The 17,895-nt window shown below is 43.2% G+C and overlaps 1 protein-coding gene across 1 annotated transcript in view; it reads right to left on the reverse strand.

Annotated features, from left to right (window-relative positions):
• Window positions 1-17,895, reverse strand: part of gli2a (GLI family zinc finger 2a) — a 115,879-nt gene that overhangs the window by 84,644 nt on the left and 13,340 nt on the right. The window contains exon 2 of the mRNA XM_031279058.2: window positions 8,703-8,842. Coding sequence (XP_031134918.1) covers window positions 8,703-8,817 — 115 coding nt within the window. The 5' untranslated portion in view covers window positions 8,818-8,842. The remainder of the gene's footprint in view (window positions 1-8,702; window positions 8,843-17,895) is intronic.

Here is a 17,895-nt window from a genome sequence, read left to right on the forward strand (position 1 = left end):
GGGGATGTGACCATGAAAATACATTGTAAAAGTTTATTTTTTCATAAATGTTTATGGAATTCCTCCGCCTTCTCTGCAAACCTAGCTGCTGACTGGGCAGGATGGTTTGGTATTGTTTCTAGCCGTGACCATTTTATTTTAAGGTTTGAACCCAGTGCTTTTCACTTAATTCGCCCGCTGGCTGGCAGGTGATACGTATGAACACTTCTAGCTCTGTGTGACTGTGCCCCAGAGCTCTCAGGGATTTGGCGATTTGCTAAATGCTAGCAGAGGCTGGAGAGCAGCAGCCATGAAACTCTAGATCTGTAATTACAAGAAGCAGCGTTTCCCTCAGGAGGAATTTCACTGATGGCAAAAATCAATTTCCTCTTCTTGTTTTCTGGGGAAGTTACAATACAATTACACCGGGCATCAATTGGAAAGACACCTAATGTCCACTGGCATACTCAGGCTGAGACTAGAGCTGCAACAATTAGTCGACTGATCAATTAGTCAATCAATAGAAACATTATTACCAACTATTTTGATAATCAATTAGTCGTTAAAGTAATTTCTCATGCAATTAATGGCAGGAAATTACGTTTTCAGTCTCTCAAATGTCCTGCTCTTTTCTGTTTGATATTAGAGTAAACTGATCTGTCTTTGGGTTTTGGAATGACAAAACAAGATATTTAAAGACATCACCTTGGACTTTAAGAAACTGAGATGGGCATTTTTCCGTTTTTACTCACATTTTCCGTTTGACATTTTATCATGAATGTATTAAGAGAACCTGATACAGTGTTCGGCGGGAAGCCCCGTATATTCCAATGAGAGTGCTCAAAAGCGCATAAAGCAAACATGGAGCTCAGCTCTTCCGTGTTGACTGGCCCATGACGTCACAATGGACATGCGCACCAGCAACAGTTTGTTTGTGTTGTCGTAGCAACCGGTAGCAACATGTTCGTTCATGAGCTTCTCTCTCGTGTCTCTTACAAGCATGGATGTATTAAGAGAACTGGATACAGTGTTCGGCGGGAAGCCCCGTACGTTCCAATGAGAGTGCTCAAAAGCGCATAAAGCAAACATGGAGCTCGGCTCTTCCGCATTGTTCGCCCATAACGCTGGTTGGCTCACGATGGGCATGCGCATTAGCAACAATTTGTTTGCGTTGTCGTAGCAACATGCGCGTTCATAAGCTTCTCTGTCGTGTCTCTTACAAGTGGCGAACTCGTGAACTCGCCGTTTTCATTGTCTAAAACATTCACTAACGTTAAACACTGTTTTCGTTGTTCCCTATCGTTTACATGCTTAGCTAAATAAACGATAGATGTATTTAGCTAGACAACCAAGGAGATTTAATAATTATGTTGTGCTACTAGCTAGCTACCTACTAACTAGCGCTAGCTAGCTGTTAGCCTGCAGTTTCGTGAACAAAGCTCATCCATGGCTTCAGCTCTCATCCACGTTACAAGCTTTACAGCATACAGCCCTCGGGTGTATCATAAGAAAGAACCAAGGCGATGTAATCACTATGTCTGTAGTAACGTTATGTAGGCATATAGCTAGCTATGTATAGATCTTAATACAGCCATGCTAGCTACCCCTGATGTTAGCAACTAGCTAGCTAGCCGATAGCCCGCCAGTTTGGGAAACGCTAATGACGTTACATCCACGTAGCTAACAGGCTTTACAGCAGCTCCATACATCCCTGGGATGTATCATGACTTCATAAGATAATACCATGGACGTATTAATAGAACACATGGTGAATTACAACCATTAGCTATATCCATTATTACAGCTAGCTACATGAGCTAGGGAGAACAGCGGGCGGGCGAGCGCAGTCCCGTGGCTCTGTTCGTGTCCACCATGCCAAATTTAATAATTCTGGATTCGCTTCTAGTGAATGTTAAAAATGTTAAAAATGTAACATTTTAAACAAGGACCCTTTCAGTGTTCGGGCTGGTAAGTTGATATACCCAGAAACAAATTATCCGCTGAAATATAGACGTTTCTTTCGCCATGCAAAGTCTATGTGAAAAGTCTTTCTGGGCCATGGGGTGCAGTACCACCATTATCTGCTAAGCCCATGGTGGCTTTTAGACTCGGCGCTCTTCCTGGGGGCTTGCTTACAAGTGGCAAACTCATGAACTCACCGTTTCATTGTCTAAAATATTCACTAACATTAAACACTGTGTTTTCGTTGTTCCTGATCGTTTACATCCGATATAATAATAAACTCTAAAATAATAATAAATGATGGATGTATTTAGACAACCAAGGAGATTTAATCATTATGTCGTGCTACTAGCTACTAGCTAGCGCTAGCTAGCTATTAAGGTTAGCCTGCAGTTTCGTGAACAGAGCTCATCCCTCATCCACGTTACAAGCTTTACAGCATACAGCCCTCGGATGTATCATAAGAGAGAACCAAGGCGATGTAATCACTAGCTATGTCTGTCGTAACGTTATGTAGGCATATAGCTAATTATGGTATTACCGTTCTCTTAATACAGCCATGCTAGCTACTGCTAACCGCTACTAGCCGATAGCCCCGCCAGTTTGGGAAACGCTTCATACATGATGTTACATCCACGTTACAGGCTTTACAGCATACATATATCCCTCGGGTGTATCATAAGATAATACCATGGACAACGTTGGACGTATTAATAGAACACATGGTGAATTACAACCATTAGCAATATCCATTATTACAGCTACAGGACCTCTGGAGAACAGTCATGTGAGCGGGCGGGCGCAGTCCCGTGGGTCTGCTCACGACTACTAGTGAATTTTAAAAATGTTAAAAACGTGACGTTTTAAACAAGGACCCTTTAATTGTTTGGGCTGGTAAGATGATGTACCCCCAAAAAAATTATCCACTGAAATATAGAAGTTTCTTTTGCCATGCAAAGTCTATGTGAAAAGTCTTTCTGGGCAATGGGGTGCAGTACCACCGTTATCCGTTAAGCCCATGGTGGCTTTTAGACATGGCGCTCTTCCTGGGGGCTTGCATTTTATAGACCAAACATGGCCCTAGCTGAGACACAATTCTGTAAAAAAAAGACAACAACAAAAAAATCTAATCTGTAAGGTTCTCTCTGGAGAAATACATGTTGATGCAAACTTTTCAAGGTGTTTATTGTTTTATATAATCTCGAATGATGCCTCAGTAACTACAGACATGCACTTCTCATCACGGGTGAGTGGGCTTTTTGTGTTCCGTGCAGCGCTGTGATAGATTATTTTCCTCCAGCAGTGTTTCTACGAGGGCGGACCACAGCTGTGTCTGCAGGCGAAGGGAGTGTGTGTGTGTGTGTGTGTGTGTGTGTATGTGTGGAGGTGGGGTTACGAACCGGAAGAGCCTGACCACAAACTGTCCGCCTCTAGACCAACTCAGCCGTAGGAACCAGGCCTGTTTACACAAGCGCCTCCTGCCCGTGTTTACAGCTAGCACACATTTTTGTTTTACCACGTCTAAACTCCTCGGACGTTTATTTTGCTTCACTTGAACTGTGAGTGTTAGGGCTACATCAGCGTGTCAAAGTAGCCGAGGCTGGCAGACTGGTGGCTCAAGTCTGATGGATGCGGAGGGTTACGTGGGGTCAGGGAGATTGAGAGTTGACAGCATAGAAATGCACGGACATAGACTCTCAACGAGTTCTTTAATAGCGTGTGCCGTCATCCTGTCAAAAGAAAGCGGTTGCCTGAGGCGACACCTTGGAGAAGAGGAGAGAGCCAGGCACCTTATTGGGCTGTTTCCCATCCCAAACAAAACAGGCAGGAAGTGTCTTAGAGGCAGGGGCATGGATTACACTCGGCATGCTGGGAAAGAGCTCTCTGTTTAAGAGAGAATGAAGCACAAAAAGAAAAAGGGAAGTACAAGCGAGGGAGAAGGGAGAGACAAGAGGGATAGGAAGAGAAAGCTGGCTGACGGGGTGTTGGTTAATCCCCTAAAGCATCCATATATTGCCTCCACCTCCTCTCCCTCTGCTTGTAAACGGTGAGGAATGTAACATGTTGTCTTTGGGCCCTGTATGTGTAGACGCCTCTGGTACGGAGAGATTTATACTCACAGACATTGCCCAAAGCATACCACGTTGCTTTTTTAACTCTGGGGATGCTTTGAAGCAGAGGCAGAGCGTTCCAAAGAAACAACCAATATCAGAAATGTCCTCTCATTTGAGGCTGATTTATGTTTCATAACCACATTAGAGACCTTCCAAAGGCTGTCAGCGCTCCATTCAGTTAACATACTATAAGCCTTGGCTCAGAAAATACTATTCGAAGACTAGGCTGCTTTATATTTGCCAATACGACTGTCTTCTAAGCATTCACTAAAATAAACATTTGTCTTGAGAGATTCCTTTTCAATACTAGGAAGACACGTCTCAATAGTGCTTTTGACTTGTTAAGAATTCCTCTGAACTCTGTCGTTGGATTCAGCTTGCCATTTCTTCGCTTAGTTATTTCAAGTAAAATAAATCCAGGAAATGGATGTATAATTAAATTGTCAAAATGCATGTATATAGAGTATATTAGGCTTCATAACCCTTGTGAACAAATGCTACCAATCACTGAAGGATAACCACACTTGAATTAGTATGTAGGCCAGCACTGCTGTGATGATAACGCCCTGTAATGAGTGATGATAAAGGCTGCAACTTCAGCGAGTACTCAGGAATCAAAAACCTGTGTTTTATGCTTTTACACTGCAATCAGCAAGGGCAAATAAACAATGAAAAAACAAGATGTCCCCCTTCTGCTTTCACTTAGCATATCTAATCTTTAAATCCTGTCATTTTGTTCGGCCAGCGAACAAAATGAAACTCAAGATAAGACTGAAAAAGACAGAGAAAGAGATGCGAGGACGGAAGCTGGGAGGAGAGGTGAGGAGTGACTTGGAAAGCTACCAAGTTAACTGTTTATAAGAGCCACATGAAGTAATGCGAGCATGGTTCTCTGTAACCCAGATAGCCGTCAGCCATTCAAGTATTTCAGCAGTTTTTTTTTTCCTAAACCAGACCGGATGGAGATATATGAATATTTAAATGGAACTAAATGGATGGACTGTTGCATTAGATGTGTCCCAAGTAAACGCACACTGAACATATCAGGCACACAATCTAAGTGTAAACTGACTCTGCAGATGATGAAGCTATAGGTTTGCAAATAGAAAGTCATTCCGGGACAGAAACAATACCAGCCTCTCTTGAAGTCATTCTTGGAGGACAGCATGAGTTCCTGATAGTGTGCGGCTATAGACCCTGACAGGAAAATAAACAACATTGGGACATGGTCAATAGACTTTCCTGTAAGCTTGTTGCTTGCAGGTCTTCTCAAGTATCAGGAAAAGGCATTATTGATATGCTGTTACAAAATGTTACGGTAGCTGACACCTGATAGAGCCGATTCCTTCTCAACACTGGGGATACCAATATGTACTTTGGTCTGTTAAAAATGAAATCCATGACATGTTTGGAGGCTTTCGGCGCCAGGGGAGGTGTTTCTTGTATGTATGCCTCGTAACTCGATCTCTTTCTTAAAATAGCAAAAGACATAAAGTTGCATTGCGCTACACCCTTAAACCACATATTTGTTTGCCTTGGTAAAAAACTATCATCTGGATGTTACACAGTACCATGGCCATTGTGAAGAACTGCATTTTTCTTTTTCTTTGCTAAAGTAGAATACTTCAAGCATCGGGTGATGGGATTCTCTGATGCTTTCAGCTAAGGTGGAGGGCCAAGGAGTTAAACCAAAAGGAGGCACAGGGGTCTGGCATGAATGCGGTCATCCCTGCATAACCCTGGTCCCTGAATCCCCCGCCCCCCTCCTCCACCTCTCACCCGGTCTGTGGAACCACAGCAGCGTAAGAGCCTCATTTAGGAGCATAGAAAGAAAGGCAGAAATCCCTTTCTCAGGAAGATTAGTGGCCGTCCCTTTAGAGTAGGCCTGTGGATGGGGAGGGAGCTGGGGAGGGGGGGGGGTCTGTTATGCTCGGGGACATTTTTCTCTGCCAGGGGGGGCCGTGACCCGATCCAGAGCACCCTTTAGAGAATGGCCTTGTGGCCAGTGCAGAGACCCCAGTGGAGACCCTTCAGACTATAGCTCCATCTAAGTCTCACCCATGATGGCCATGATTAACACACAGCTCCCTATCCCAAAGCCACCCTCTACTCCCTGCAAGACTAATTATCCCAGACTCCTCTTCTTCATCCAAACAGTGACCACTCCGAGTCAGACTCGCAGCTGATCTATTTTCATGGGGAAAACTGGAGGTTGGGTGATTTAATGCTGTATTCTTGTTTGAGTACAAGTGAGACGGCAAGTGTTGACAAAGGTGAGGACGTTTTTTTGTGGCGCCTCTCACTGGCATCCTCCTTGGATACATCAAAGCTGTGAATAATTATCTGTGGACAATGTGTTTTTTTATGCTGAAGAACATCAATCTCTGTCGGGAGTTCGCGAGCTATATGGTCGGACTCTAAGAAAGATGAATATAACACAGTGCTTAGGCAGAAATAATCAGAGTGTTAGCGAGCTTGTCTGCTCCACTGGCCTCGTACAGTCAACACGAAAGTGAGGGATGACGGAAAAATTCTCTCTGGCAAACTTTCTCACGATATAATAAGGGCCGTAAAACAACAAGTTGGCAGATCTGTGTTTGAAAGCGTCGCTCTTCCTCTGTACACAGCACATCTGAGCGTCTAATGCTGGTCTTGGGTATGAAGTAGGGAGGAAGGGATTGAATCAATCAAAGGTATTCCTTTGAAACCATGAGATGTTTTACAGTCTTGGTACCTAATCTGGACACGTTACTCTGACATGGTAAAGCGCAAGCCGACAGAGACTCGTAAATCCCGGGGCGGCGGAGTCAGGTTGCAAGGGCCGTGCCTGTGGATGCACGCCCTGTAGCTGCGAAACAGATGCAGGCTGTCCCACAAAATATGGGTGCCCATTTAAAACCATTAACAAGCCCGGGAGAAAGAAGCTTGATTCCTATCATGAACCCAACATGCATCCCTGGTCTCTATCCTCTTTCCTTTACTTCCCCTTGGACCCTGACACACACACTCTGCGTTAGTGGCCACTCAGACACACTTCCATTATGTCTTGACACTCAGAGACATGGACGAGTTCAACAGGGCAAGGCAAGTCTCTATGAAACACAAGCACAGTGAGCTCTCATGAAACAAGTTATGAGATTCGTAGCCAGCTGACACAACGGATTAGGGTGAGCAAGATGTTCTCAGGATGTTCCTGCTTAAGTTACACTATTGTCTTGTGTGGGTTCATTTTCAAGCTTATGAGAACTCCAATGTAGCTGTGTGGCTTGGATTACTTTGCAATTCCATTTCAACTACAAGTAGTCTGAATAAAAGAGGACCTTTAAGTAAGCCAGTTTGTGACATCTTAAGAATTCTTCCAAGCTTGATTTATTCACATTTGCCCCACATCTCTGTGTCTGCTTGCATCCTAATTTGTGAACCAGTTCCGATAAAAAGAAAGAATAATCAAATTGAAAACAAAAGCAGAGCATTAAATCTATCTAATGACATACTAACGTCCTACTTTTACTGTTCCCCAGTGTGACAAAGTGAGCTTTGTGATGGCAGGCCAGCGGGCCCTTCATTAGACAGTGAACCAACTTGAATGATATGTTCCTGCAGTGGCCCCTCAGATGATGCCAGTGTGTCTTCCTGAGGGGGTTTCAGTGTCCACCAGCAGGCGTTAGTAATTTATAACACTGGTACCTCAGAGGCCCGAACAAGGTCCTCAAACCTCGTTAGGAGGAGTTTTCATCACGCATTCACTAATGAAAACATGAGCTCATCTTTTAATTATGTCCCCTTTATAGTGGGAATCATGCACACCCTGCACCCTCTGTGGTACCTCACAAGCACAAATAAGCCCTGATGGGTGCAGACTACTTTTCTTCAGTGGTGCAAGGTTATGAAAATTCAGCCCCCACAGCCTATATAAAACACAATGGTCATAACTGTGTAAATGACTTAATAATTCATGTCATGGCAAGCACAACATTTCTTTCTTTGCTGCATGGTTTGAAAAACTTGTGGCCTCTTTGTGGAGGTGCCAGGGAGGGCACACTGAAACGTCCTAGTTTCTCACCCCGCATCCCTAAACAATTAATGCTCGTGGCTCCTCTCGTGGCAGGCCACCAAGCCCCATCATTAAGCAGAAATACCGCCACAAACGTCATACCATCTTCTTAGCATTTCAAAGGTGCCTCCCTGCACCCAGCCTTTATCCGAGGACTCTGATACACCATGTCGTCCACTGCTATGCCAGCCTTCTTTAGTAATTCATGAAATGTACACTCGGGAGGTGAGAGCAAGGTCTTTCGACCTCATTATAACACTTTTTCATCACCCATTCTCTGACATCTCTGAAACACGCAGCCCTCTCTTGGTCTAACTCTTTTCATGTGCTAGCCAGCTACTTATGTGACTAGCCATAATGTTTCAGTTCACTGCACTGTGGAGTGCATGAAAAAACAAAAGGATACAACAGTGCTATAATATAAAAGCATTTAAAATGAACAGAGCTGAAGGGCTGCCGCTTTCTCAAATTACAGAATGACTGATAACTATCACTCTGCAGCTAGCATGTGTAAGACCTACTTTATGTCCAGCCTATGTTGAATATCTAGTATAAAGAGTAAAGGAGAAAAGTGCATTGGAAAATAGCTGTACCTCTGGTCAAAGTGGTGGGCGAGGGCTTCTTTGGGATTTCCGAGAAGCTGCTTCCATCCAGACCCGAACCCTTACACTCCTTCTTCTCAGTGGCGGTTGGAGCTGAAGTCTCCATGCTGCGCTTCAATTTCCGTCACAACCTAGAGAAAGCAAGACAGACACTAACGTTAGGTAAAATATTTGATCTTGGCTGTGCCCGTGCAAAAGAAAAACATAAAGTAATGCATTCAAAAAGTTAATAGGAGCTGTAGTTTTGTTGTATGCAAACAAATGCATCCGTGGCTTTCAGGAAGAAGGTAAATGACTATCACAATGATAAATTAGTCTCATTTACCTTAGAATATTTGGATAGTGATCCCCAAAATGTCATGTGACAAAAATCTCAATGAGTGAGATCACACTGAGTTATGGCAGCTAGCGGAGCAGCAGCTAGCCTGGAGGTGATGTCAGGATTTTGGATCATTATAAAAACTTTCTCCAAACCAGAGATGTGATTATAAAGTCAGGAATACTGCAGATAAACAGGGAAATTATTTCATATAAAATGTAGTAAGTGTTATGATTCTCAGCCACAAAACTGCTCAAACTCCTGACCATGGCAGCCGTGCTTTAACAATATTAATATTAGGCCATTTTGAATCTTCACACTTTTCTCTTCTTCTCATTTAATCTAAATACTGTACATTTTAAAAAAAAAATATTCATAAATGTATCACCTTTTGTCAAATGTCAGACCATGTAGGAAGCAAGAGATTGAAACGATGTCTTTTATTTCAATGTAGTAAAAAAAACGACGTGTATTACGCTGTGATTTGCATATGTATTTATTCTGTCAGTGTAACTAACGTCAGCTCAGGCACTAAACACAAACACACACACACACACTCAGGTTTCTCAGTTTGATGTAATGAGTTCACAGTCCTCTTCTGTTTCAATTGTAAATGTGAGTGGCCCTTAGCGCTGAGGTTTGAGCCGCACACACTGTGTCAATACCTCCTCATGTCTGTGTGAATGGCTCGATGACTTGGCAACGTGCCACTTGTTTGACTTGGTGGGACCTACAAGATCATCCTCCGCCGAGAACAAACAAGACCCAGTGCCGGCCCGGGAGGGAGAAGTCATTCCACACACTGCAGCTAGCCTGTGGCCGTGGCTTTACCACCTGCTTTCAGACATGGGCGAGAAAATGTCTGTGTGCTTTGACAGAGCGCTGAGATGACATTATGGCAAGGCCGAGCAACGTGGCTGTGATCAGAAGGGGGGTGACTTCATGTTTCACAGGTGCGAGCGAGGAAAAGGACTTTTTTCCTTGTTTGGAAAAGTGAACACGTTTTAGTATGCATGTGAATGCTTTGGAGGCATCCAAACGAAGCACTTCAATTCACTCCTCACACCTGTTGGCAGCTATGTAAGTGTAAGTCAGTTGATTAAAACATTACACGAACATACCAAAAAAAGTTATTTTGCAGTCTCAAGTCCTATAAAACAAGTGTTTATGACTTGACTTGTGCCCAAAGGACACAAAACAACATCCTAAAACAGCAATCCGGAAATTAGGGAAACAAATGTGATTTTTGGCTGTAAGAAAGATCATAAAAAACAATTCTAACGGATCAAAAGACATTAAAAAAAAAGTGTAATACTAGAGGGTATGAGAATATGGAAACACAAATACATAATGAGTGCTGAGAATGTAAAAGGAAAAAGGTAATTGCTCAGTGATCTGGTTAGCTCTAGCCGAATGTTTGAAGTGCTGTTTTGGGTTTCATGTGGATATCCAACATGTCATCCTTTATTGTGACGTGTCTGTATTAGCAGCCATGTCTGTGACCCTTCGGAGGTGCCAGTCGCCTGTCACCAAGCCAATGTAAGCCGATTAGAGGTGGGTGACTAACAGGTTTAGGCTGCATCTGTTTCTTTTTTTCTGGTGCCAAAACGTCCTTGAGTCTTGTCTTGGAGAACTCCGTCACTCTGACATCACCTTTGTGATAGAATTTAATGTGCTCTTTCATGGGCTTTTATCTTATTCAGAGTTGGCGAGAGAACAGGCTCCTTTTGGTAGTGAACCCTCTTGGCAAAGATAAGATGTGCCCATGAACACACCAGTGCTCATAGCAACAGAGTTTGCCTTTCAAGCAGCCCTGGCCCTTAAAAATAACTAAGAATCCTCCCCTTAACATCGCCGTCTGATGAACATCTGGCACCGCATTAATAGCTGTTTCCATACTTTAAGAGCATGCCAACTATTTGCTTTCCAATTGCCTCTGAACCTCAGGCCAATATATATATATATATATATATATATATATATATATATATGATGAGAGGTTATGGGTACTAGGACCTGTAAAGGTCATTTACCAAAGAAAAAAACCTGAATTAGCAGAGGCAGTTTAGGGGACTAAACACTGTTAAAGTAAAACTGCTAGATTTGCGCTCATTTCTCAAAATTTAGTCTGGATCAATAGAAGAACATTTTCAGGATAAAGCCTCACACTCTCTGTATGTTGTTGTTCTCAAAATCTCTCAAAATAAAGGATTATTAGGAACACCCTACCAATACCGTGTTTTACCCCCTTTCGCCTTCAGAACTGCCTTAATTCTTCGTGGCATTGATTCAACAAGGTGCTGGAAGCATTCTTTAGAAATGTTGGCCCATATTGATAGGATAGCGTCTTGCAGTTGATGGAGATTTGTGGGATGCAAAACTCCCGTTCCACCACATCCCAAAGATGTTCTATTGGGTTGATATCTGGTGACTGTGGGGGCCATTTTAGTACGGTGAACTCATGGTCATGTTCAAAAAACCAATTTGAAATGATTCAAGCTTTGTGACATGGTGTATTATCCTGCTGGAAGTAGCCATCAGAGGATGGGTACATGGTGGTCATAAAAGGATGGACATGGTCAGAAACAATGCTCAGGTAGGCTGTGGCATTTAAATGATGCCCATTTGGTACTAAGGGGCCTAAAGTGTGCCAAGAAAACATCCCCCACACCATTACACCACCACCAGCCTGCTCAGTGGTAACAAGGCATGACGGATCCATGTTCTCATTCTGTTTACACCAAATTCTGACTCTACCATCAGAATGTCTAATCAGAAATCAAGACTCATCAGACCAGGCAACATTTTTACAGTCTTCAACTGTCCAATTTTGGTGAGCTCGTGCAAATTGTAGCCTCATGTTCCTATTTTTAGTGGAGATGAGTGGTACCCGGTGGGATCTTCTGCTGGTGTAGCCCATCCGCCTCAAGGTTGTTCGTGTTGTGGCTTCACAAATGCTTGGCTGCATACCTCGGTTGTAACGAGTGGTTATTTGAATCAAAGTTGATCTTCTATCAGCTTGAATCACTCAGTCCATTCTCCTCTGACCTCTAGCATCAACAAGGCATTTTCACCCAGAGGACTGCCGCATACTGGATGTTTTTCCTTTTTCAGACCATTCTTTGTAAACCCTAGAAATGGCTGTGCGTGAAAATACCAGTAATTGAGCAGATTGGGAAATACTCAGACCAGCCTGTCTGGCACCAACAACCATGCCACGCTCAAAGTTGCTGAGATCACCTTTCTTTCCTATTCTGACAGTTTGGAGTTCAGGTGATTGTATAGACCTGGACGACACCCCTAAATGCATTGAAGCAGCTGCCATGTGATTGGTTGATTACATAATTACATTAACGAGAAATCTTACAGGTGTTCCTAATAATCCTTTAGGTGAGTGTATAAAGAATATGTTTAGGTCATTTCCTCTCTAACTGGGACATTTTGGGCACGATTGGAGGGATTGCTGTGGATGAAGTACACACAGAGATACACTGGTAAGAGCCAATGAGGTTTAACCATGTATCCAGCTAATTGAAATAGCTCATATTTCTGTATTGTGTCAACAGTTAACTTAATTTAATATTGTATGTGGCGTTTTCTTTTCAAGGTGTAAATGTTCCACCAAAACAAGTTCCTTACCAAGACTATTTAGCAGAGCCACTGTCTGCGTCCAGAGCTTACCGCCGCCCAAGACGATTGTGATTGGTTTAAATAAATGCAAACAACCCAGAGTTTTTTTTTCTCCTATCCCAGAATGTATCTGTGGTGTAGCCAGACCTTACTCCACAGCGCCGTTAAGTAAGGCAATGGGAGACTATACTCAAAATGTGGCCCCAACTTCACCCTGATATCCCCCCCCCCCCCCATCACACACACACACACACACACACACACACACACACACACACCGGAGTCTCCCAACAGGCCAAACCCGCGTTGCCCCCGATGACAGGGAAGCCCAGCTCTGACAGGCTGGTACAGGTGTCAGGAACCAAGCAGACAGATGGCAGGGGCCAAAGGCGAACAAACAACAAGGGTCCACTTCTTTTCTCATCTTCTGGTTGGCTGGGCAGCCCATTGCGGCACGAACAGGATAAGCACCCCCCACACCACACCTCCTTTCCCAACCCTCTTGTGACCACAGGCTGGGACTTGAGAGCGTAAGGCAGGATTACCCCCACCCACAACACACAGAGTCCCCAAACTCCGTCAAATGATGATTCTTTACTTTTCATATAAATGTTATACACAAATAACTCATATGTTTTATGTCTGATATATCTCCGGTTTTACTTTACCATCATGAAAACTTCTACATCTGGTGTCTTGAAGACCAAAATGTACAAGTTTTAAAATCAAGAGAAGACGCCCCAGGATCGGCTTTAATGTCTGATTACCAAATGGTTTCTGGGAAGTGCAGGGCAAAAACACCATAGCAGTGTCTGTCTAGCAGCCAAATCACAAAACAGGAATCTAACAGATTACTGCTTTAAATGATTTATTTAGTTTATTTCAATGCAAAACTGCTTTTTTCCATAAGGCTAGACTAACCATATCCGAAACCTTAACCCTAAGTTTTACAGTGAGGCTGCTTTGTTCTTGTTCCTTCCTGCCACACAGCCACAAAACCAGAGGGTTTTTTTTCCATTGAGAAATGTCTTTAGTGCCTTTAGTGAATTATCTTACAAGCATTTAAAGTGAGGTTTGGTGAAGAATATATGTCTGTGCGTTTGTTTTTTTCCAAGTGCTGTTTTGGAAGTGAACACAGATGCCAAAAAATATGTCTTGTATTTTCTTAATTCAACAAATTCTTCGAAGCTGTTTTCAAACTCAGTCCGCCCACACGGGAACACTATTAATATGTTCTGGCTTATATTTAATGATTCATAACTGAAATAGGAAGCAGAAAAAGTCTGCCTTTTTAAAGCGGGGTTCGAGCACAGGGAGGGAAATATTCCCAGAGAACAGTTTACAGCAGAGGTTGTACATCTTGATTTTCCTCCACCAGCTCTCGCTCTGATGGACCATCCAGATATGCCACTTAACCACACGGGGAACAGGAAAAAGACTGAGGTAATGGGGAAAGTCACTGCTGTGTTTTCTTCTGCCAGTGTCAGTCTTAAAATCATAAGGGTTTCAGATCATTCCACTTGTTTCCAGTGCAGGATCACTTGTTGAAGTAGCTTTCTTTCTGAGAGAATGCCAATATTTTGAAGTCAAGTAAGAGAGTCAGTAATAATAATCACTTGACTAATGAATTTACAGCTCAGGTCAGTAATTATTTTACTCCATTTCCACAACAGTATCTGTGCCTTATCTTTTCTTCTCTCTGAACTCTTCTTCCTCTCTCTGTTCACAGACTTTTGTTATGAGACCTGGCGCGTGTTTTTCTCAGCACCTCGGTCACTTTCAAGTGTTCCTCTCCACCACTACCGTTCAACAGCTCCCCTTTCACCAACACTGAGAGGAATGCAAACACACATCAAAAGAGGCCCTCTCATTTTGAAGATTTCCAGGCTTTGCTCTTCTTACTTTCTTCCGTCCTATCTTTCAGTCAATGTGATCCGCATGCGGGTAGGCTCTCTTTCCTGGCAGAGCACACACACAGACACACACACACACACACACACACACACACACACACACAGACACACACACACACACACACACACACACACACACACACACACTTACACGGGTGCGCACAGTGCTCACCAACTGCTGTCCCACACTCTGCTCACTTGGCAAACACGAGAGAGATAGATAGGTGAGGTCTCCTGCCCCTACACCGCCTGCAGAACTCCCTACTCAAGTTTCTGATGGTCACACTCATGCAGGTTAACAAAACAACCATCAAAAGCCCAAATATGGTTTTGTTTTACATATTTTTGTGTCGATGTTGACGTGTTATTTTCGAGAGCTGATTGAGAATTTATCGTGCCACTTGTAGTATTGCGAACGGGATTTTTCACCAGTGTACATCAGGAATAACCTGACGCGCCAGATGGTTTGTGAACACAGAACCAGAGAAACCTGAGAAGCCGTCAATGGAAAGTGATTGGAAAAGGGCAGGCACTTTCAAAAAAATCCCCGGCAGGTGATTGGATGAACCATCTGTCTATTACGCCCCCGCCATTGTTTTGAACCAACAGTCGCAGCCGTCACACACACCTAAAGCAGGGCCATTGATGCCAGTAGCTCCTCACCGGATGCTGATTGGTTCGGTCTGCTGGTAGTTCATACACAAATGCATTATTTGAAGCCTAGTCTATAGCAACGATGTTCCACTTCCGGGACTTCCTTTCTTTAAGATAGACTTGAAAAAACTCTAAACCTGTCCTTTAAGCTGTGATACATACCAAAACCATCCAGTCTATGCACTGCTGCAGCTCTGAATCCCTTCCTCCTGTTGCACCCTAAGTGTGCAAAAGGCTAACACCAATGGTACACTCCAGAGGAATGCTGGAACCGTCAGATTTAATTTACAGGTGGACAGGTGTAGGAGCGAGGGGGGGTGGTGCTGAGGGAGTCCACGCAGCCTTGTTGTTTCTCTGGGCTTCAGCTGTACCTTCACTATATCCGGCTCTAGAGAGCTCCTTGTATAATTCATACAAAATACAGCTGTTTTTCCCCTCACATGGCCAGCCCTAACCACCTTGGCCGAACTTTCTCTGGTACTCTGCGACAGTTTCATGAGAAACCTTTAATTTAACTTACCAAATTAGCTTACTAAATACTTCCTTCCCTAGACAACACAGCTCATTTTTAGTCTTGGCTGCTACAGTACCTAACAGTCAAATGGTATTGGAGAGATTGGAGCAATCCAATATTTTCTTTTCAGTCTCTCTTTCTTATTATTGTTCTAACCTCATTTTTTTGGAACCTTAAGCCTGGTTCACACGGGACGATTTTAAAATTGTCGGCCGATTTTCCAATCCTGAGAGACCCCACACACGGCGATAAAAAATCACGGGTCTAACAGTTTTGGTCGTACAGTGTGTGGTGCGCAGCACACGGCAAAATTAACACATCACACACGAACCGATTTGACTCCCGAGCATTCCCAGATCAGACGAGAAATCTCGCAAAATCCCTCGAGATCAAACGTTGACTTCAGAGTAAACAATCATGGCGGACGAAGGGGATGCAGTGGCGATAATTTGTAGTTTGTTTTTAACCGAAAAAAAACGTTATCAAAAGAAAAGGCGATGGTGAAAGAAGTGGAGACAACGCGAGCATGGACTATACTTGCTATACTTATCTCCGACGTCCACTGGACTTTCTGGTGCGCCATGCCGCCGGCTGTTTTGATTTTGTTTCCCGGTGCTTTCCTCGCCGCCTCCTCACCTCGCTTTCTGATTGGCTACACGCCACAGTCCACAGGCTGCGTGCTCGTTTGTCCCCGGGGGACACCACACACGAGGAGAAATCGGGCCAAAACAATCCAACATGTTGGATATCCCGATTTGAGATCGGAGCGGTTCCGACGTCCTTCCGAGCAGACGAGAGCAGTCTTAACACACCACACACGGCAGGAATATCTGATCAGATTATTTTACCATAATCGGAGCATCCTTAAGATTGTCGGAAGGGGTGAATCGGGGCTAAAATTGGCCTAATTATCCTGCCGTGTGAACCAGGCTTAACTACTTTAACATTGTTTACTGTAAAACTGTTATTTAAACTTCAAACTGTTGAGCTCATTAAGGACATTATCAAAATAATTTTCGTATCTTCGGAACTTTCCAAAATAACGTTTTTGGGAAATTTCCCCCCATTCATATGACTTGACCACTCATACATTATTTTCACGAAAACACAGAAAAATAACATTAAAAAAAACTATCTAAGCAAATTGAATTACAGGTTTGCGCTATGAGCCTTGAAGTGACAGGAGTGCTATCCAACAGCCCGTTGACTCCAGTGTTAACTGAGACCAGAATTTTCAAGAGGGAAGCAAAAAAGGGACCTTCTAACTAGCTATTTTCCCCACATTTAACACCATTAACATATTTTAGAGCAGTGTGTTCAGCAGAGTCCACTCTCTCTAAATATATCAACATTTACACGATAGGAATTACAGTCTTTGAAAATAAGCCAGAGTTTGAGAGGTGCCTCTCGCCTTAATCGCTATTAAATGAAGTGTCTGACCCAAGAGTAACTTAGCAGTTACCGTCACCATGGCAACCTTTAATTGCAAGTGAGGACACACAGCTGATTGAGATTTGCTAATTAGATCTCTGTGTCATTAAACAACCAAAGCGTTGACACTTCAGTAAAACTCTTTCTTCATACTGTACTATATGCTATCTCACAGCAGTTTCCAGGTAGCACACCACTGGTGTTACTTACAAACATTTTTACATTTTAAATGTATTTCAACTATTTTTGTTGCTAAAGCTAATTCTTTCAACATTTAATCCTTTGAGTAATGAGTTTGAGTCCTCCATCTCATGTTAATCTTTATTTAGGGACCAGTATGTGCCAGGAGTCAGTCAGTGGATTCTTAACTGATGGGACACACACGCGCAAGCACGCACGCACGCACACACACACACACACACACACACAGCAACAGAAACTTCAAAGGGGGCTCTGTAGGAGGTTTGATTTTCAAAATAAAAGCCCTCATATGTCAACTGGTTGTTGGCAGCAGGTCCCTGGAGTAGGTTATGTTTTCAAAATAAAAGCCCCAAAGATAACAGGAACTCAAGCAGTCAGTGCTTATAGGACTTAGATCTCAACTGATGGTTTACCCTTATTCAAACTAAGACATCTGCATGACACCTCAACTCTGTCTCTCTGTACACTTAAACTCATGTAAATCCTTACACTATAACTCTCATTTCAACATCTTTCATTGCT

This window comes from Sander lucioperca, chromosome 8 (genome assembly GCF_008315115.2).
Source record: "Sander lucioperca isolate FBNREF2018 chromosome 8, SLUC_FBN_1.2, whole genome shotgun sequence".
NCBI classification, from domain to species: domain Eukaryota; kingdom Metazoa; phylum Chordata; class Actinopteri; order Perciformes; family Percidae; genus Sander; species Sander lucioperca.